The sequence below is a fragment of the Podarcis raffonei genome, chromosome 1 (assembly GCF_027172205.1).
Source record: "Podarcis raffonei isolate rPodRaf1 chromosome 1, rPodRaf1.pri, whole genome shotgun sequence".
Taxonomy (NCBI): domain Eukaryota; kingdom Metazoa; phylum Chordata; class Lepidosauria; order Squamata; family Lacertidae; genus Podarcis; species Podarcis raffonei.
Genome location: NC_070602.1, coordinates 1,622,924 through 1,644,297, shown reverse-complemented (window position 1 = coordinate 1,644,297; position 21,374 = coordinate 1,622,924). Strand labels below are relative to the sequence as shown.

Genomic DNA, 21,374 nt, shown 5'->3' with positions numbered 1-21,374 from the left:
TCTACCCCTTCTCAATCTAGGGCCAACCAATAAAGCTGAGCATTGGTCGATTCAGGACATATGAAAGGAAGAACTTCACCACGCATGCTTAAACTATGGAATTCACTCCCATGAGATGTAGCTGTGGCCACAAACTTGGATGGCTTTAAAGGGGAATTAGACAGATTCATGGTGGAGGATGAATTCATGGCTTCTAGGCCAGGATAGCTCTGCTCTGCCTTCACAGTTGGAGGCAGCGATGCTCTCCTGAATGCCAGTTGCTGGAAGCCACAGGAGGGGAGAGAGCTCTTGTGTTGAAATTGTGCTTTTGGGTTTATCTGGGTGGCCACAGTGAGAAGAGGACGCTTGCCTTTTGAGGCACAAGAATTCTCCACAACTGTAACCGTGCTCCTGAGTGGAAGTTCTTCTGCGGGCTTCCGCTGTGAAAAGGAGATGCATTTTCGACACTGTTGGAAGTATTCCAAAGAGGGAAAACAGACATAAATAAACAAAATTATCCAAGCACAGATTGAGGTTGTCTTGCATGGACAGTTCCCATCCTCCAGACATTTGATCCCAAGTGCTGAAGCTGCAGCAACAACAACAGAGCATTTGCACTGCTCCTGCACGTGTGGGACTTGACTCCCTCCTCTGGATTCTCTGCAGGCTTCTAGCTGCAGTTTCCCACCCATGGAATCCCAGCAGCCATAAGTAGGAGTCGCACATGTGGGCAATTATAGCCTTGAGCCATTTTGTTGGCGTAGGAGTGTGAATTGAAGTAGGAGAGAAAAACCGACAAGTCTTAAATATAACACTCTGACGTTACTGCAGGCCAAGAACTGCATAGTTACTGCGCATGACTCAAGCTCCTGAACTCAAAGGGAGTTTGCTGCTTAAAACCTGCCTAAGTGTATCAACACACAGCATCACCTGTTCACTAGAAGCACGTTTGCATCCCTAGCTAAAGCAGAAGCGCCTGCAAGGAGGTCCTACAAGAGGGGGGTTAAAATCCACCCGGGGCACACTTTTTATTAAAGAATTCTCAGGAGTAGACCGAAAATGCAATCCTTTTAATTTACTGCGCTCTGCATGGTAGTAAACACCGTGTTTGAAACTCCCATTGTTCTAGGCGCGTTTTGCAACAGGGAATTTCATTAGTGCAAGCAGTTTCTAAGCTCTGGGCGCAGTACTGAGCCTAAGATTTCAGATTAAAACTGCAGAATGAAGGAAAGGAGGACCTTTTCCTGCCTCCCCACTTCCAGCTACTCCCTGAAGACTGGAAAAAAGACCCTCTTAAGAATATTAGGGGGGTGGGCAGGGGAAGGACTAGACCATGTGAAAAATGAACATAACATTTTAGCTGCAATTCATTCATTTTCAGCTTTGCATTCTTGTTATTAAAAAAACACACCTAGACGTTCTGTTGTTGCATTCATAACCTAGAGATTTAAGGTGCTCCTAGCTTTCATATCTCAGTTTCTAACACTGGGTAAACATTGTCCTCAAAGTTCAACCATTCACCATTTAATTATTATTATTATTTATTAATTAGTTACTTTTCTTCCAACAGTAGCTCAAAGCGACTTACAACAAGCAAACAAACAAAACATTAAAAACCGCATAAAACAAAATAAAATAAGAATCTAATAGACAATCATAGTCTTAAAAGGCAGGATTAAAACATCTCAGCCACTCGAGGCGGCCATGGATAATTTAAAATCAAAGGCTGGGCAGAAAAGAAATGTTTTTGCCTATTGCCTAAAGATATGTAATTCTGGCACCAGGTGAGCTTCCCTGGAGGAAGCCTTCCTCAAACGGGGACCCACCTCTGCAAAGACCTGTTCTCATGCTGCCGCCCTCCAGACTTCTCATGGAGCAGGCATAGGAAGAAGGGCCTCAGAGGATGATCAAAGGGTCCAGGTCAGTTCATATGGGGAGAAGCAGTCCAAGAAGTATTGGGGTGCAGTTGCATGAGGTTTTATAGGTCAAAGTGAGTGTTTTGAACTGGGCCCAGAAGCTAACTGATAGCCAACACAGTTGGGCCAGGATTACAGCTGTGTGCTCAGGCCGCCTTGCCCCGGTGAGCAGCCTGGCCACCAAATTGGGCACCAGCTAGTTTCTGAAATCTGAATTCACAATCTCTTATTGGTGTCAACATCTACGGAGGCTCCTGTTGTTGAAGCTACAGCTCCCAAAGCAAAAGCACAGCAGAAAAGCCTTGAAAGGGGTATTGCGCAAAAGCTGCATTCCTTCTAATGAGCTGCGCCCAGCAAGCACACTCTCACTGAACAGAAAGTCATCTGCTGGGCTCTTCTGGAGCAGCTGTGCGGACTCCTCCACAGGATTCCAGAGCAGAGCAACTGGCTTCTCTCTAACAGAGGAGAGGTGGCCACTCATGGCCTGCAGGCCAGATCCAGCCTGCCAGGCCTCATCTTTATCTACAAGCGGACTGGGAGATAAGGCTCCAAGTCTGATCTTTAGGGTGGTGAGGGATCTTTTACCTTCAGTCTTAGTGCTAAGCACCACAGCACTGTGATGGGAGATAAGCCCACTGCCTGCTCTCAAAGCGCTGAAGGCAGCACTGTGGAACCTGCAAACTCTAGCTAGGGGAAAATCCAATCCGTTTGGCCAAGCCTCCGTTGCCTTAGCAATGAAGCCAGGAAGGCATTAATAAAAAGCTCCTTTTATGGTTCATCTGTGTGCTGATGTGTGCATCTGCATGAAACAGAGGGTTGTTCCCCCCTTTTTTACAGCAGGACACAACTGTCTCCATGGCTTTTTTGTGCTTGGAATAAAAGGCACACAGAGAAAAGCCAAAAAAATCCACACCTAGAATTTTCCAAGTTAGAATCTCATGCATGCATTTGCTCAGAATTTACAGCAAACTGAAGAGTTTTTACGTTAAACTAAGTTGGTAAGATCAACAGGTCCCCAAACCTGAATGCAATGAACTCACCTAAGATGCATGAAGCATGACATTGCCCCAACCCCATTAGCAAATCAGACCTCTGAAGCTGCATTGTATGATTTGAGTGATTCACACGCCTGTCTGTGAGGAGCGTGAGAAGGGAAGACAGGCTTATCTTTCTTCCGGCGTGAGACTGTAAAACTGTACTTTCAATTTTATGCTACGGATTCTTCTGCTCTCGGAGCTGAGAGAGAGCACCATGTTTGCTTGTCTGTATATTCTGTAAATAAATTACTAGTTTAGAACTACAATGTCTCCAACGTCTTGCTGTGTTAAGCCAGAAGGATAGTGTGCTTACAGCAGCTGGTATAGGTCGCTGGGAGCGCCCTCGGGGAAAAAGGGATGCCTTTTCCAGAGCTACGCTCACCGGAGTACGTCCAGAGGAATGGGGGCCGCAGGCACCCCAGGGCCTTTTCTCCTAACTCCGCTTGGGCCTACAAAGGGTCGCACGCAAAGGCATCTGAAGATGCTTGCTTACTGGCAAAGGTCTTTTTGAACGTGCTTTGCAGCCCATTACCTTATGAACGTTCTGAATGGCAGGCTCAAGCTGAGAGGTGCTTTTTCCAAAGCCACCTAGTGAGGTTTATGGCTGACCATAGACTGCCCCCTCCCCCGAGTCCACAATCCACTCCTACAAATTGCACTGCCTGGCCCCTCAGCCTGCTCAGCTTCCTTCAACAAAGGCACAACACAGTCTCATGAAAACTATAAAGTCTGACATGACTCTTATAGGGAGATAGTGTTTGTTCAGTGAGACTGTGAGCTTACTGACCTCTTCGTGCCTCATCTGCTCGATCATCTCCATCGTGCTAATGAAGTGGTGGCAGCGATCCGAGTGGTCCACCAGGTGGGTAGGGAAAGGGCGGTTCTGCCACAGCCTCCACTCTGACAGAGACAGCACATGGACCTCCTTGGCTTGCGAGTCCTGGGTTTCAAAACAGAGAGCAACACAGAGCTCATTCCAAGTACTGGCTGGCAAAATACAAAGCATCTCATGATCCAGATTGTACAAAAATAGTAATTCCAGTTACAGGGCTTGATGCTTAAATAAAACATTAACGTTATTGCAAGAAGATGACTCTCTCTTAAAATACTCTTTATTTTTCACTACAATCTGTTAGTTAAGAGACGGAGAGCACCAAAGTACTGTGCATGGACTGTGACACACGTTGTCTTCTATTCAACGGCCAGGGTTGCTGGCAGGTGTCTTTCCCAGCCCTGGAGATGTGGGGATTGAACAATGCAAAGCCGGACCTCTGAGACCTGAGCTACAGCCATCCCCCGGCTGGTGTCTGAAGTTCACGGCAAAAGCAGCCCTTTGTTATGCTGGACAAGGGATCAGTCCACTTTCCTCCTGGCTGAGGCGCATCCAGCAAGACAGAGCTTGGACTTCCTGCTCCAGGCCAGAGAACACCCAACAAGCGCATTCAGGCCCCAACTTACTCTCGTCTCCTCGTCTTCTAATGTTTCAAAGTGACTTCGAGGCATAACTGGGTTTCTTATTCCATCGCCAGCTTTGATTTTATACAATCTATCCCATCTTTCAAATTCTTCAGCTGTAAGGCACCAAGCTTCGGACGGACGGGTTTGCTTTGCATCTGGAAAGTGTTTGGAGGCAGGGAGGGAGAGAAGGTCGATATTTAGAAGAAAATTCTCTCAAATAGGCACCAGACACATAGCTTGTCAAACAGAAGATTCCTCTAAACTCTTGGAGCTCAGCACAAGATTGTCCTCCCTTTGTGGATTTGAGCCCCACATTGGGCAAAATATTCTTGCATTGCAGGGGGTTGGACTAGATGTCCCTTGGGGTCCCTTCCAACGCTACAATCCTGTGATAGAAGCAGACCAGTTCTGAAAGCAGGAAAGCCAAGAGGGATAAGACAGACTTTAGGAAACCCACACACCCCCATTGCATGGGGCAGGAGTGAGATGATGTTGCACCGTGTGGCACGAGGGAGACAATAAAACATCTGGCAAAACACATCTGCACATGGAATGCCCTCATGAAGGAAGGTGAATGAGGAATTTTGCGTTCAAACAAGTGGTATGTCTGTTTCCTTCTCCTAATCTAGATGCTGGACAACACACATGGGAAAGCAGCAAAAGTGCCTCTCACCCAGAACAGGTCTGGATTTAGTCGCTACTGGTACCCCTCCAACAACTAAGCCAGGGTGCAATAATGCTTTTCCAAAGCCCTCGCAGGAAAGCATATCCATATATAGTTGGTGGAGCAGGGCCACTTCCACGCCTATGACCCTCCCCATCCCATTAAGGTCTGCCTCGGGGGACGTGCCAGTGAGATCTTTCTGCAGGGCTTCCTCAGTGGGGGCCCAGAGCTCTGAACTCCCTTCTGATTGGTTGGTGCCTCATCACTACAGTAGACGCACTCAAGGAGGCCTTGAAAAGGTTTCTCTTTTGTGCTGCTTGGTGGGACTTGGAGCAGCTTCCTCGCATTAAGCTGCTGACCCTTAAGGTGTGTACTGAATCGGCTGTCTCTATTTTGCCATCCCTTTTCCTGTATGCCACCTTGTGAGTGCATGGCCCTAAAAAGCAGCCTTTAAATAACAGCAACGCCCCAAGAGGAGGAGAAAACATTCTGCACATCTTACCTGCCCCGGTGGGATAGGGAAGCCACTTTTGCAGCAGAAGAGCGTGGTCTCTCCTCCCTTTTGAGGTGGGCTTGGAGGGGCTTGGCTCACGCTCCGCAGGCATAATTGGCATCCTGTGCATCTTCGGGTCGATGCCTTCCGGAATCATCCGTGGGCTGTGCTGGTATAAGTGGAGCCCTTTGTTTTCAGAAATAGCTTTGAGGAGGCTTCTTCTGTTTAACTGGCTTTGATTGTATGTCTGCAAAACAAAGAAGAATTTCGGTGGTTTTTTGTTTGGGGGTGGTGCAATTTTCAATCTTATGCATGTTTGCCTGAAAGTACACCCCACTGCATTCAGCAGGACAGACCTGCAGCTAAAGCAAGCTTGAAAACAAGTTGCTGAAAACACGGGAGGGGAAGGTGATTCTCCTGCACTTGAATGCTGCTGGGGGTTTCCCATAATGGGCATCTGGTCGGCCGCTGTGAGAACAGGATGCTCGACTAGATGGACCACTGGCCTGATCCAGCAGAGCTCTTCTTTTGTTCTTAGGCTTGCAGACTTTTGTAAACTTGGGTCAAATGCCAATCCTTTCTGGGCCAGCAGCACTCTGGACCAGGGGTCAGCAAACATTTTCAGCAGGGGGCTGGTCCACCGTCCCTCAGACCATGTGGGGGGCCGGACTATATTTTGAAAAAAATAATAAAAATGAATTCCTATGGCCCACAAATAACCCAGAGATGCATTTTAAATCAAAGGACACATTCTACTCATGTAAAAACATGCTGATTCCTGGACCATCCGCGCGACAGGTTGAGAAGGCGATTGGGCTGGATCTGGCCCCCAGGCCTTAGTTTGCCTACCCATGAGATCAGGTAATTTGCTAGCTTCCTTGGAACCCCTCCGTGAGGCGTCCTTGGAGGCTCTTATTATTTCTTCCAGCTAACTCAGCCTGCCCACTCACCAGGAGGACACACCCCGGATCCAGGAAACCAGTGGGGACAGGAAAGAGAAAGCAAAAATAAGCACAGTTTCTACAGCCCACAGCTGCTGGATTGTTTAACTAACCCTTGTATGTCTAAAACGAGGATTCCTAGTTCACATGCAACAGTAACCCAAGAATCATTGGCAGAAGGTCTACTCCTGCCATGGCCAACAGAAGGAAAAGAGGAGGAAAGGGGAGCCCGAAGCCCAGAGCTTTGCTTGGGGCTACTGAGGCTCATTCATGGAGCACTAAACCATGGTTTAATATTACAAACACACTAGTCCATGTTATCAGAGAAAGCTATGTCCTCCTTGTTGCTGTCTCTGTGGGAGACGGATACACAGAACATCTGGGCATGAGGATCCTAAATGTTTGCCACAGCAGACCTGTCCTGCCAAGCCATGCAGCGCTGGGCCCATTGGTTCATCTGAGTCAAAGGACTTACTTTCAGGCACAGTAAGTCTTAGGATTTGGGTTCCCGTCTTTAGGAAATTTGGAAAAGCAATAAAAAATTGGGTTATGTTGAGGAATGCAATGAGTGGCTGCAGAATGGGCTCCTATGGGCTCTATGTCTTACTCGCTCTTCCCGTCCTTCAGAAAGGATGACCACGATCCGCCCTTCCCGCTTGCGCCCGGTTCGGCCCATTCGTTGCACAAGCCGAATTGGACTTTTCTGAGCATCGAAGCAAATGATGAGGTCAACTTCTCCAATATCCAAGCCTTCTTCGCCCACACACGTGGAGACTAAAGTGTTGTAGCCACCCTCACGGAAACGTTTCACGACCTAAAGGACGATGGAAACACTTGAGCATTTGCTTTGCAGAGAACCTGTCAATCACCTCTGGCTTCCTGCGGCCACATCTTACTGGAGCTAAGAAGGCCTGAGTCTGGCTTGTGTCTAAAGGAGTGACTCCCCTAGGAATCACATATTGAGTTCCTTGAGTTCAACAACAGAGGAAAAGCAGGATATGTAAAGGCGGCGGGGTGTGTGTGTGTGTGGAGAGACACTTGCAGTTCTGGAAAAGATTAACTGCAAAATGATTTATTTCTTTATCAGCTTTGGCTGGTGAGTAGCTCTGGCTATTTGGTAGGGACTTACTCATAAAAATGATGCAGTGGCTTACAAAGAAATGGGGTGTGTGTGTGTGTGTGTGTGTGTGTGGAGAGAGAGAGAGAAAGAGAGAGAGAGAGAGAGAGAGAGAGAGAGAGAGAGAGAGAGAGACGCTTGCAAGGTCCCTTCCAGCTCTACTATTCTAGGATTCTATGATCAATAGCTACACCATATGTAAGGGGTTGGCAATCTAAGCCCCATGGGCCACAAGCGGCCCACAGGGGTCATTTAACCGGCCCATGAGCCTCCCCCAAACCGAGCCACCCGCTTGGCAAATCCCCGCCCACTGCGCTAAACCAGCACAGTGTGGGGACTCGCTTTTGTGGCGCCAGAAATTGCATCTGCGCGTGCGCATACGCTGAAAATCATGTCTGCACAGATGCCAAAAATTGCATCTGCGCAGAAGCCAGAAATCGCGGGTCGTGCGCTCACGCACACTCCGGCCCACGGAGGGATCTCCGCTATAGTGAACCGGCCCAGGCAAGGTAAACCTCGCCGGCCCCTGCCATATCTCTTTGTAAGCCACTGCATCATTTTTACGGGCAAGTCACTACCAAATAGTAGTGGTGGTAGTAGCAGCAGCAGCTGCAGCAGCCGACACAATCCAAACGTACCTGGATACCAAACAGTAATTTTGTTTCTATAGACTTCTGCCACTTGGTTCATCCAGATTTAGGTATTGAGCCTAAGAGCCTTATGGGAATCACACTGCATCATTTGAAAGAGGCAGGATTACTCTGGGCTTGTGCAACAGTGGCAGTTCTGCAGCCGGACCGTGATCATGCGCTTGCAACTGTGAGCAGTAGGGTTACACGCCCATTAATTCTATAAATATCAAGAGACTTAAGCACATGCTAAACGAGCAGAAGGTATGGACCATCATGAGTTCAGAGCATCGGCACATAGCAGCCAAGTTCTAAATGGGCACCACTGTCTTGCAAAGAGCGCTTTCTTGGCACCGGAGCTCTCCCTGCAACAACAGCTCGCTGATGACAACAAGCAAGACGTGCGCAGCATGACTTTGCCAGGCTGGGCTCCCCGCCAGCCCCCGGCCCCTCCTTACCTCAAGCTGCTCCTTCTGCGTAAAGCCCTTGGTGCTCTTGCCGGTGGAGTGGCCCACAAAGGTCATGACCCTCACCTCCGGGTGGTGCTGGCTCAGCATTTCTGCAATTTCCTGCACGCTGTCACGGAAGGAGGAGAAGATCATGACTCTGGTCTCCCCAGGCTGGCCTTCAGGTGCACTTGGATCTGTTTGATGCAGGAGAAAGAGAGGGAGACCCCCATATCAGCAAATGCATAGTCCCGGCTCCAACCAGTTTTTTTAGATGGGCAGCGTTACCAAGGAGATAGTGGCTTAAACTGAGAAGGCCTTTAGCAGCCTCTTTACTATATTATACACCCTGGAATTTATCCAGTTCATTGAGTGTGTTATCCATGCATCTCCTTGCAGCAGAACAGGAGGCCACAATATTTCCTCCTCAAATTCAACTCTGCATTTTTGAAAACAAAAGCAGGCATTATCAGTGGGTGCAGTGATGGTCAGTTGGGTAACCACATTTCGTAAGGGGCTAACGAAGTCAAGTGATTATAAAGGCTAGGGAATGAAGCTTTGTTAAGAGAAGAACAGTTGCTGTTGTTTTGGGAAAAGGCCGTAAACTCTGGCAATCAGAATGTAAATTTACACAGAAGGAAGTCGAGGAGAAAACTCAACGGATAGAATCATAGAATCATAGAGTTGGAAGAGACCACAAGGGCCATCGAGTCCAACCCCCTGCCAAGCAGGAAACACCATCAGAGCACTCCTGACATATGGCTGTCAAGCCTCTGCTTAAAGACCTCCAAAGAAGGAGACTCCACCACATTCCTTGGCAGCAAATTCCACTGTCAAACAGCTCTGACTGTCAGGAAGTTCTTCCTAATGTTTAGGTGGAATCTTCTTTCTTGTAGTTTGGATCCATTGCTCCGTGTCCGCTTCTCTGGAGCAGCAGAAAACAACCTTTCTCCCTCCTCTATGTGACATCCTTTTATATATTTGAACATGGCTATCATATCACCCCTTTACCTCCTCTTCTCCAGGCTAAACATGCCCAGCTCCCTTAGCCGTTCCTCATAAGGCATCGTTTCCAGGCCTTTGACCATTTTGGTTGCCCTCCTCTGGACACGTTCCAGTTTGTCAGTGTCCTTCTTGAACTGTGGTGCCCAGAACTGGACACAGTACTCCAGGTGAGGTCTGACCAGAACAGAATACAGTGGCACTATTACTTCCCTTGATCTAGATGCTATACTCCTATTGATGCAGCCCAGAATTGCATTGGCTTTTTTAGCTGCCGTGTCACACTGTTGGCTCATGTCAAGTTTGTGGTCAACCAAGGAAGATAATTGGTAGTGACAAAAGAACAGAATACACATTTCCTAATACACTTCAGAAACAGAAAAAGTTAGTGTGTAAATCAACGCATACTAAGGATTAGCATTTTAATTACATCCGAAATGTACCTCCACGCTCCTTCCAGGATCTGAAATGTTCTACTACAACATCTTCTAATTTCTTTAACTTTGGGTGACTGTAGATGAATGGCTTCTTGTTTCCATCTCCTGTAAGGCCAAAGGTTTTTGTTTTAAATCTGTAATTTCTAGACAGCTTTATCTTTAATAGGAACCCTTTGAAACAATTACAATCAGACTGTTGTTATGACTATTGTTCAAGTTAAGCCATATATTTAGGGATTCATTTTTATTCAACTTCAAAAAGGTCAAAAGCAAAGAACATTTATAACAGTTAAAATGAGTAAATTTGTCTAAAACTAAATCATCACAGAGGCTTCAAATTCTAGCAGAAGCAAAACCTGAAGATGATTAACCATTCTCCTGCCAATGCAGTGTTATTGTTTGCACAAGCAAGATAGCTTCCTTTTGAATTTAATAGTCTTTATACCTCGGTAGTGTCAGTCAGAGTGTAGAAGGTCTTAGAGGAGGGGCAGTAACTCTGGTGGCAGACAAGTCATGCTCCTTCTGGGGTAGTTTGTCTACCTTTGATTGCCCACCCTGCCCTCAGCCCTCGGTGAGTTGGGAACTTCCCCTGCTTGAGAAGACAGGCTCTGGGGGAGTGAGCGGACAAGACCAAGAGGGGGTCCAATGGTCAAGAAGGAAGATTCTGCACATGCTGTACAGGGAAGTGAGGGGCAGATGGGGCTCATCCACCTGGGAACGGAGCCCGTCTACAAGAAGGAAAACTCTGATCCTAAACCTCTGCTGCTTTGTGGCACATATTTGGGAGAAGAAAAGCCTAAGGAGTGAATCCTACACAAATCCAGAGTGGAGCCCCTAAGCCGGCTGGATGGCACCTTGCACGCCTCCTTCCAATAACTCCTGCAGCCAAGCTGGTGCCAAACGTCTTGCTCTGTTTTCCTAGACTACATCAGCAAAGCCAAGAGGGGGGTCTTGTTGTCTGGGCAGCCCAGGACCTCCAGACCCGCTGCCCAGGCTTGCACCCCGGAGAGGTCACTTTGGTGTAGAGGTTTGACTTCACCCCGGAAGGTACACTCCACTCTCTTGGGACATAAGGATGCCAGCAACAAAGTGTCAGTTGGCAAAAATGAGCAAGGCCCAGTGTTGTGTTTTATTACTAAGAAGAAAAATGCCAGTCTAGCTTTGCTTTCTTACCATTTGCGGAATTCACATTTGTATCTGCAAACATGTTTTCAAGCTGGCTATACAACATCATGAAGTCTTCATTACGCCCAAGTTCATTTTTGGTACGAGTCATACCTTTCGAGAGAGAGGTAAACCAATTTAAAGATTGGGGGGGAGGGATTGACAAGTGACTTACATAAATTGGACACAGGAACTACCCTTTTAGAATTGCTTCCATGATCTGCAACAAGCGAGTCAATAAGCAATAATGCATTGTAACTGCAATAGGTTTTACACTACTTCAAAGGGTCTATTACTTTTCATGCAAGTTGCAAAAGAACTTCAAAAGAACCTGCAAATGAACCTGGGTCATTGGAACTGGGCAAAAGTTAACACAGGAGCTCCCCTGCCTCAGACAAGCCAGCAATTATGAGAAATTAGATGCAACCTGGTTTGACTCTGCCAAAGGACTTTCTTGGCTCCTCTCCAACCAGCCCAGCCCTGACACATCATGTGTTCCTTCCTTCCATGTTCTGGCCATACTTTACAGCTCTCTTACCTCTACTGATGACAAAATGACCTCAACCCTGTCTGTGGACAAAGGCCAGCTCCCTCGGCTTGAAAGCAGAGATGAACGTGGCACCCCATAGTCAAATTTGACTGGACTTAACCGTCCAGGGATCCTTTACATTTACCTATAAGTTAAATTGTATTATCCTTTGCTGCCCTGGGCTCCTTTGGGTGATGGGACAGGGTATAAATCTAATGAATAAATACTTTCCACAAGAATTGGAAACTTTCATTAATTGTTGCTTGTGATGAGTCAGCTAAACCTCAACCAATTATACATCCATATTCCTCCGCAGCTAAACGAGGGAACTTACTCTCTTGTCTGCCCCATCTGTATCCAAAGCCAGCTGGAAATTTGCCTGTCAGGGTGGAAGTGCTAAACCCCTTCCGACAATAAGAACTGTTATGCTCAGCTGAAAACATTATTAATGCGCATTTTAAAATCTAGGATCTTCCATGCTACTGTCAAACCAATTTATTTTTAAAGCCATTTTGATTCTGAGATGCTTATTCCACATAGCAGATATTACAGCCTTGATATCTAAGAAAGTATTATTTGTCTAAATGGAAATTCTCTCACACTGAATAAATAAAACTTCAACAGTAAATCATTTTAAAATCATATTCCTTAAAGACCAAGGCTTTGGAGAAAAATTTAACACAGTTTGAAAAAGAAAGGTTTCAGAATGAGACAGGGTTGACTGTGGTTAAAAAAGTGAAATATTTGGGAATAAACATGACAGCTAAGAATGTGAATCTATTTAAAGATAATTATGAAAAAACTTGGACAGAAGTGAAAAAAGATTTGGAGATTTGGTCAAACCTGAAGCTTTCCTTGTTAGGTCGTATTGCAGTTATAAAAATGAATGTATTGCCGAGAATGTTGTTTTTGTTCCAAGCATTACAAATAATGGATAAGACGGATTGTTTCAAGAAGTGGCAAAAAGACATATCTAAGTTTGTCTGGCAGGGCAAGAAGCCCAGAATTAAATTTAAGATACTAACGGACTTGAAGGAAAGAGGGGGGTTTGCCCTGCCAGACTTTAAACTGTACTATGAAGCGGCAGCTTTCTGCTGGCTAAGAGAATGGCTACTTCTTGAAAATATAGATGTTTTGGATTTGGAAGGTTTTAATAATATTTTTGGGTGGCATGCATATTTGTGGTATGACAAGGTTAAAGCACATAAAGGTTTTAAAAACCATATTGTCAGAAAAGCACTATTAAATGTCTGGATTAGATATAAAGATTTGCTGGAAAGTAAAACTCCAAGGTGGTTGTCGCCAATGGAAGCTAAGGCAGTTAAAAAGTTAAATATGGAGTCTAAATGGCCAAGATATTGGGAAATTTTGGAAAAGGAAGGGGACAGACTGAGATTGCAGAGTTTTGAGAAATTAAAAGGGAAGGTGAGAGATTGGTTACATTATCATCAAATAAATGAAGTGTTTAAAATGGACAGTAAAATTGGCTTCCAGGTGGAAAAATCAAAATTGGAGACTGAATTGTTAGAACCAAGTACTAGAAATTTGTCAAAAATGTATAACTTGCTGCTGAAATGGAACACACAAGACGAAACGGTCAAATCAAGTATGATTAAATGGGCTCAGGACATTGGGCATAACATCTTGTTTGCTGATTGGGAAAAGTTGTGGACCACCGGGATGAAATTTACGGCATGTAATGCCTTAAGAGAAAATATTATGAAAATGATCTATAGGTGGTACATAACCCCAGTCAAGCTTGCAAAGATTTACCATTTGCCTGATAATAAATGTTGGAAATGTAAAGAAAAGGAAGGTACTTTTTTTCACCTTTGGTGGACGTGCCCGAAGATTAAGGCATTCTGGGAAATGATCTATAATGAACTGAAAAAGGTATTTAAATATACCTTCTCTAAGAAACCAGAGGCCTTTCTCTTGGGTATTGTCGGCCAAGGGGTGTTAAAGACGGATATAACCTTTTTTATGTATGCTACAACAGCAGCTAGAATACTTATTGCGAAGTACTGGAAGACACAAGATCTACCCACTCTGGAAGAATGGCAGATGAAGGTGATTGACTACATGGGCTTGGCAGAAATGACGAGCAGAATCCGAAACCAGGGAAGAGAAGCAGCGGAAGAAGAATGGAAAAAATTTAAGGACTATTTAAAGAAATATTATAAAATTAATGAAAGTTAGAATGATGTTGGACCAGAAAGTAAATGGTTACTATTAGTAATGGTTAAGACAAGGAGAATAAGGAAGATTAAATTAAAATTAAATCAAAATAAGGGAAGATTTGCTGAATAATTGATTAGAATCTGGAATACAGAAAAGGGAGGCATGAGGAAGTCGGGGAAGAAAGGTATAAGAAAATAAGATATGAAATTGTACTTGTTTCTTGTTTTGTTTTTGTTTTTGTTTGTTTATGTATTTGTTGTGTTTATTGTAATGTCAAGTTATGTTTTTGTGGTTATAAAAATTTTTCAATAAAAATATTATAAAAAAAAAATAAAATAAATAAAGCATTCTTTTCTGTCAAAAAAAAAAATCATATTCCTAAAGGAATGCTTTTGTCATTAAGATAGAATCACAGAACTGTAGAGTGGGAAGGGACGCCAAGGGTCATCTAGTCCAACCCCCTGCAATGCAGGAATCTTTTGTCCAATGTGGGGCTCAATCCCATGACCCCAAGGTTAAGAGTCTCATGCTCCGCCAACTGAGCTATCTCAGCAGGTGTGTGGATATATGCACATTTATTATTATGGCATATATAGAGCCGCAATGACTGAAGATTTAAGAGTCTGAAAGCAACTAAGCTTTGTTTCCCATGCCTTTTAAGATTTTTCTAGAGGTTATGTTAAATACATAATTTCCAGTTTTCTGATGGGGGGGGGATGAGTCAGAGCATTTCTCTAAATGCCCTCAGCTGATCTGGGAAGATAACAGAAGGTGTTCCACGTGCAAAGGAATCCCTTACCTTTTGATCCATCCATAATTCCGCATAAGAAGATATATAAGGATCGCATTCCCATTTGCAGCAGTAGCTCATAACCATGATACAAACTAATACAAAGAGCAAAATCTCCTTCTATTGCACCTTGCTGCATTCCCTGTGGAGACATCAGTTCCAGTGAGAAAGATTTACATCCAAAAGGACTTGTACTATCATCCTTCCTACCAAATGTAGGCAAACGATATGGTAGAGGAACAGGAGTCTCTTCCTAGCCATGCTAGTGTGCTGTGTTGTTAAGGGTGATGGACTAGGACCTGGGAGACCAGGGTTCAAACCCCCCCACACACACTCAGCCACGAAGCTCACTGGGTTGCCTTGGGCCAGCCACCAGCTCTCAGCATAACCTACCTCACAGGGTTGTTGTGGGATTAAATGGAGAGAAAGGAGAACTATGTACGCCACCTTTAACTTCTTGGAGGAAAGGTGGGATCTGTATGTTGGCATCCTTCTGTCTCAAGAGGCCTCTGGGGGTGATGACAAATTGCTGCATTAGCAGCATCCAAGTGACCTCTCTGGGGCACGCGACCAGGCACTGTGTCTGAAGTCCTGGGCTGCTCAGACAACAAGACCCCTTCTTGGCACCAAAGGAAAGCAGAGCAATACACTTGGCACCAGCTGGGCTGCAGGAGTTGTCATAAGGAGGCGTGCAAGGCGCCACCCAACCGGCTTAGGGACTCCACCCTGAATTTGTGTAAGGTTTACTCCTGAGCCTTTTCTTCTCCCAAAGATGTCCCACAAGGCAGCAGAGATTTAGGACCAGAGTTTTCCTTCTCCAAAGGTGGGATATATGAATAACCACCTTTAACTGTAGGTGCCAGGGGTTGAAGCTGGGGCCTTTGACACACAGTGTGTACTGCCACTGAGCAACTGCCCTTTGCCCTTCCATGGAGCCAAGTCCCCCAAAGACACATGTGTGAGTCACTCCTTTCAAACTGCCTCCCTGCACCAGTGGCCCGGCTGAATGTCCTGCATCTGAATCACTTCTGAGAAAACCCATGGCCCAGACAACTCTTAATCCACGTAATATGTGGATCACTTGGATCCTCAAGCCAGTTTTCAGAATTAATTACTGCACCCTGTAAACATATTCTAAAAGCGAGAGCAAGGAGTTCTAGACCTCACTGTTTTCCTCCCTCTTTCCTAGACAGACCCGTAAGAATAATTCTGAGAATGGTGCGGTATATCACTGCAGTGCCTTATTTTACAGGGATGCATGGAAATTAAGGTGGATATTCATTGGTAAGAAGTACAAACAAGCTGGCACAGGGTAGTGGCTAAGCAACTGAGCTGTGCATTCAGATTAATCATATCTTTTTTATTTATTTAATTTGTATATCACTCTTCATCCAAGGGTCACAGGGTGGTTCAAAACATACCAACCATACCCAGGCTTAAACCTTGTCTGTCTAGTCAACCCACTGGGAGGTTCTTTTAGGTCAGCCACTTGCTTTTAGTCCAATAATGTGGGGATGCTGCTGACCTGTCTGGGAAAGGTGGTTGCCTAATTTATGAGAAAATGCACAGGAAGACCTTCAAACACTCAAGATGTGCATTAAACAGAAAGAAACCCATGTGCTCAGATAGATGCTGCTTCACTGCTTTTACCTTGAACCAAACATTCTCTGATAAGAATATCATACTGCAGAGTAATATTTACCACAGTGCGTGAAGGATTTTTCCTAAACTGATCCCGTGCTAGAATGATCTGATACTTAGTAAGTGAAGGAATTTCACGTTTAGACAAAACCTGGAGCCTAATCAGTCGGCCGGCAAATGTTTCCAGGACCTAAAAGTAAAACAAAGGACACAAAGGAAATTGGATGCATGTCACAATCACAGCCACACTGGGACCCGAGCAGAAGATGAAAGCCACCCTATTTCTGCCCCATTTAAATAAAACTTGATTCATTCCTCAGAAATATATTGCTGCGTATTTATGTAAAAAGCTTACATAAATGGCATACATTAGATGAAACGTAAGACTGTAAGACATTTTCTTTGGGAGGCAATTATTATTCCAGTTAAATAAGGTTATTGATGCAATCACACTGTGATGGCTTAGGAAGAAACTCTGATTCTAAGGTGTTATGCTGAGGTGACCCTTTTAATTTTCTCGTGTTCAATCTCTTGACCTGGTTTTACGTAAAAGATATTGATATGGCCAGAATTCACCCTGCGTGTAACACTGTCTGCTCAAGTCATCTTTCACAAAACAAGCTAAAACGGATTATTAAAACAAACAGCAGGATCCAGTCACCTGGAGCTTCAGACTGGAACTAATGAGTTCCACAAACATAACCTACTTAGAAACAACACAGTGGCCATCTTCACTCCGCTATCTTTGGCAATCTCCTCATTATTTTTACAGAAAGAATAAATGATGTCAGGAGGGAGCTGCAGCCCAAGATAGGAAGAGAGGTAGTAAGGGGACACCTAGCCACTTTAAATGAATTCAAATCTCCAGGGCCTGACGAGCTGCATCCTAGGGTACCAAAGGAGCTTGCGGATGTAATCTCACAGCCTCTGTCTTATGATCTTTGAGAATTCTTGGAGAACAGGGGAAGTCCCTACAGACTGGAGATGGGCACATGCTGTCCCCATCTTCAAAAGGGGGCGAAAGGAAGACCCAGGTAACTACCGACCGGTGAGCATGACACTGGCACCAGGGAAGGTCCTAGAACAGATAATTCAACGGTTGGTCTGTGAGCATTTAGAAAAGGATACTGTGATTACTAAGACCCAGCATGGGTTTCTCAAAAATATATCGTGCCAGACCAATTGATTTCTTATTTCTTTTTTAAAATGGAATTACAAACTTGGTGAATCAGGGAAATGCTGTACACACAGTGTATCTCGATTTCAGTAAGGCTTTTGACAAAGTCCCCCGTGATATTCTTGTGAGGAAGCTGGTAAAATGTGGATTGAACGAGGTGACTGTTAGGTGGATTTGTAGCTGGTTGACTGACCAAACCCACAGAGGACTCATTAATGGCTCCTCATCATCCTGGGAAAAAGTGACAAGTGGGGTGTCGCAGGGTTCTCTGTCCTGGGCTTGTTGTTGTTCAACGTCTTTATAAATGACTTGGATGAAGGAATTGAGAGGATGCTCATCAAATTTGCAGGTGACACCAAACTGGGAAGGGTAGCTAATGCTGCAGAAGACAGACCCAGAATCCAAAATGGCCTTAACAGATTGGAGAACTGGGCGCAAGCCAACAAAATGAATTTCAATAGGGACAAATGTCAGGTTCTGCACTAAGGCAGGAAGATCCAGATGCACAAATATAGGACGGGGGACACTTGGCTTACTAGCAGTACGTGTGAAAAGGATATAGGGGTCTTGGTGGACCACAAGCTGAACATGAGTCAACAGTGTGATGCAGCAACAAAAGGAAAAAGCTAATGCTATTCTAGGCTGCATCAACAGAAGTCTAGTGTCCAGATGAAGGCAAGTCATAGTCCCGCTCTATTCTGCCTTGGTCAGACCACACCTGGAGTCCTGTGTCCAATTCTGGGCGTCACAATTTAAGGAGGATGTTGACAAGCTGGAAGGTGTGCAGAGGAGGGCAGCCAAGCTGATCAAGGGTCTGGAAACTAAGCCTTACAAGGAGCGCTTGAAGGAGCTGGGTATGTTTAGTCTGGAAGAGGGGAGACTGAGAGGAGATACGATAGACATCTTCAAATGTTCTGGGTTACAACTTGCATCAGGCCCCCAGAGTACCATAAAATCAGCCTAAGGACAGGATTCTGCCTGCATTTTACAAACCTTTTTTATGGAATGGAGGCAGGGAAATGGACGCAGCATGGTGCCCAGCACCACCTTCTTCACATAATTGCACATGATTGATACAGGAGATTCGTGATTAAAAATGGGCTTTGTGCAGAACTTATTCAAGGCCAAGTACCCTGTACTATTGAATTACTATTCTAAAAACAGCTATTCAGGTACAGTGGTACCTCGGGTTAAGAACTTAATTCATTCTGGAGGTCCGTTCTTCACCTGAAACTGTTCTTAACCTGAGGTACCACTTTAGCTAATGGGGCCTCCCGCTGCCACCGCGCCGCTGGTGCACGATTTCTGTTCCCATCCTGAGGTAAAGTTCTTAACCCAAGGTACTATTTCTGGGCTAGTGGAGTCTGTAACCTGAAGTGTCTGTAACCCGAGGTACCACTGTACCAGCTATGAATATATTTTTTCATTTACAACCAACCAGTTGATGATTTTTGACTGAAAAGGTTGAGCATGCAGAACTGGGGGAATTATGAGTATGACTCCAATTTGCAGTCACGGTAACAAATGAATGATGGTGCCCTCAGGCTAAAGGATGTCCTTTCTTCCATGGCATCTACACAAAGAAAAACAGGGCAAGTCAACACTGGTTACATCCTTTTACACCTTCAAACTGTGGGGGCCACTAGGGGCGCATCAGAAGATGGCTGACAATAACATCTCTCCGACCCACACGAGGTAATTAGGAGGCTGTGATGGGAGTAAATAGCCTCCCTACCCCCCCCCCAGGATGGTGGGGTGGGACTGCCCTTGCCTGCTGTGCCCTATACCACCCCTGAATTTGTGGGGATGGGGGCACTAGGCACAATGCCCTCCTGTGGGATTTCGGCGCTCCTGGACGCCGTCTCTGATCCGCGCCACTAGCTGCAAGAACTTCAAAAGAAACAATTTGGATGAAGCAAATGCACATATTTCAAGGAAGGAGGGGGAGTAAAGACTGCTAACAGAAGAGATCTCTGATAAAACAAGACGAGTCGGAGGAACAAGTATAAATCATGAGAAGATACGCCAAGACTCGGTATGGCAAAGGGACTGATGGGGGAGGGGGAAAAAACTTTCCTTTCTGTCCTTTATGTGATTAAACAAGAATTATTATTGGTGTTCATCGGCTTAAGGAGACTATCAGAAGAGATCATAAAGAAAAAAAGAGAAAATATATGAACAAGATGTGATGTGGAAACAGCAAGATAAGACTGGATAGAATTATGAACTTTGTTTGGACTGATTTGGACATTAACACAGTAGCAAGAAGATGATCAGAATCCCCCTTCGGATCTTGAAATATGGGTCCCCCCAACAAAATTTAAAATTCGGCTTTGTAATTCGGAATTTATGTGATGTGATTTGATTTGATTGGCCGGTTAATAAAAAATATTTTTTTAAAAAACAACAAACTGTGCAGCATCCTCCTTTTCTTCCTCCCTGGCAGCTGAGGCTGAGAAGAAGTCCAGTTGCACAGCGCAGATAACTGAGTCAGCTCCCTGTGTGATCAAGTTCAGCTTGGCAGCCTCCAAATGCCAGCAGCCTCCTCCACTACGTTGATGAGTCAAGATGGCAGGATGCCATGCCAATTTCAGAGCAGCACACACATGTTGACACATTGCAAAACAGACTGAGGATCTACTTGTCAGTCTGATATGGCAACATGGACTATTTTTGTTTCTGCTCCCTCCAACTTGCCTGGCTTTCTCTTTCCAGAGTTTGTGCAGAGGAGAACAAAAAGGGAAGAGCTGCTAAGTACCACTTTCCTATAAAGCATCACACTCAGAAACCCAATATTCTGTTCAGGAACCCCACATAGGTGAATCGCCCTGAGACCTCTGGGTATAGGGCGGTATATAAATTCTAACAACAACAATAACATTAGAAAGAGGCATCTCTGCTTTGGAGGGAAATGAAGGAACTGTCAAATCCACTTCGCTAGAAAAATGCGTATCTTGGCTGAGTGGGGATGTGAACCCTAATCTCCTAGCCTAACCACTCTAATCACTAGACCACTCTGCCTCAAATTATTTGCATTTAAAGGGCAACTTCGCGAAGGACCATCACCAACCCCCTTCTTTAATCCTGGATAGGGTGCATGGACAGGGGCAGGGCGAGAGGCTCCCGCCAGTCAGTCCATTGCCTCCTATGACCCCACAAACAAAGGGAGGTTTTCAAAAATAACAGAGGAGTTTCCTTCTGTCAAAGGAATATCCTCTACCTCACCTATGGAAAAGCAAAGCAAAGCAGAAAGCAAGGTAGCCAACAGGAAATGGGGAATAAGAAGCACTCTGAGCACACGCACCCCTGCTTCCTTTCATTGTCTTTATTATTTGTTTATATTTATTTCATTTATATCTCGCTTTTCCCTCCAAGGAGCTCAAGGTGCCATACTTGGGTCTGCTGACCGAAGCCCGGGGGAAGGGCAGAGCCCTGGGCAGCTGGCCCTGCTGCCTCTGCCTCCCTTTCACGGGACGAGCAAGAACAAAGGCTCACAGTCCGAGCCCCGATCTGCCCAGAAGCAGCCGACTGAAATGCGCATTGGAAGCGGGTGCTTCATTTATGGCGTTTTCCTCGGAGGCGGTGCAGGCACTTCTTCCCCTTCTCCATTTCCCCATCACAAGGGCCCTGCGAGGTGGGCTGGTGGCGGCGGCGGCGGAGGCAGGAGACCATCCTTTCATTCCTGGGGGTGGGTGGGTGGGGGGCTTGCTGGGAGCCCCTTGGCACCGGGGAAGGGGGTGCCGATCCCCTGATTCCCTAGGGGCTCGCGCCCT

The 21,374-nt window shown here is 45.5% G+C and overlaps 1 protein-coding gene across 5 annotated transcripts in view; it reads right to left on the bottom strand.

Moving 5' to 3' along the window:
* The window catches only part of FANCM (FA complementation group M), a 52,820-nt gene that overhangs the window by 15,447 nt on the left and 15,999 nt on the right, over positions 1-21,374 (bottom strand). For 3 of the 5 annotated variants that reach the window (XM_053381030.1, XM_053381129.1, XM_053381224.1), the window contains exons 5-13: positions 16,486-16,614; positions 14,793-14,925; positions 11,293-11,397; positions 10,126-10,224; positions 8,693-8,877; positions 7,096-7,302; positions 5,557-5,794; positions 4,391-4,545; positions 3,720-3,872 (exon numbers count right to left, since the gene is read on the bottom strand). In XM_053381030.1, the coding sequence (XP_053237005.1) occupies positions 3,720-3,872; positions 4,391-4,545; positions 5,557-5,794; positions 7,096-7,302; positions 8,693-8,877; positions 10,126-10,224; positions 11,293-11,397; positions 14,793-14,925; positions 16,486-16,614 (1,404 nt within the window). Of the gene's footprint in view, positions 1-3,719; positions 3,873-4,390; positions 4,546-5,556; positions 5,795-7,095; positions 7,303-8,692; positions 8,878-10,125; positions 10,225-11,292; positions 11,398-14,792; positions 14,926-16,485; positions 16,615-21,374 lie in introns of those variants that run through there. The other 2 variants (XM_053381388.1, XM_053381304.1) reach the window with 2 other exon arrangements.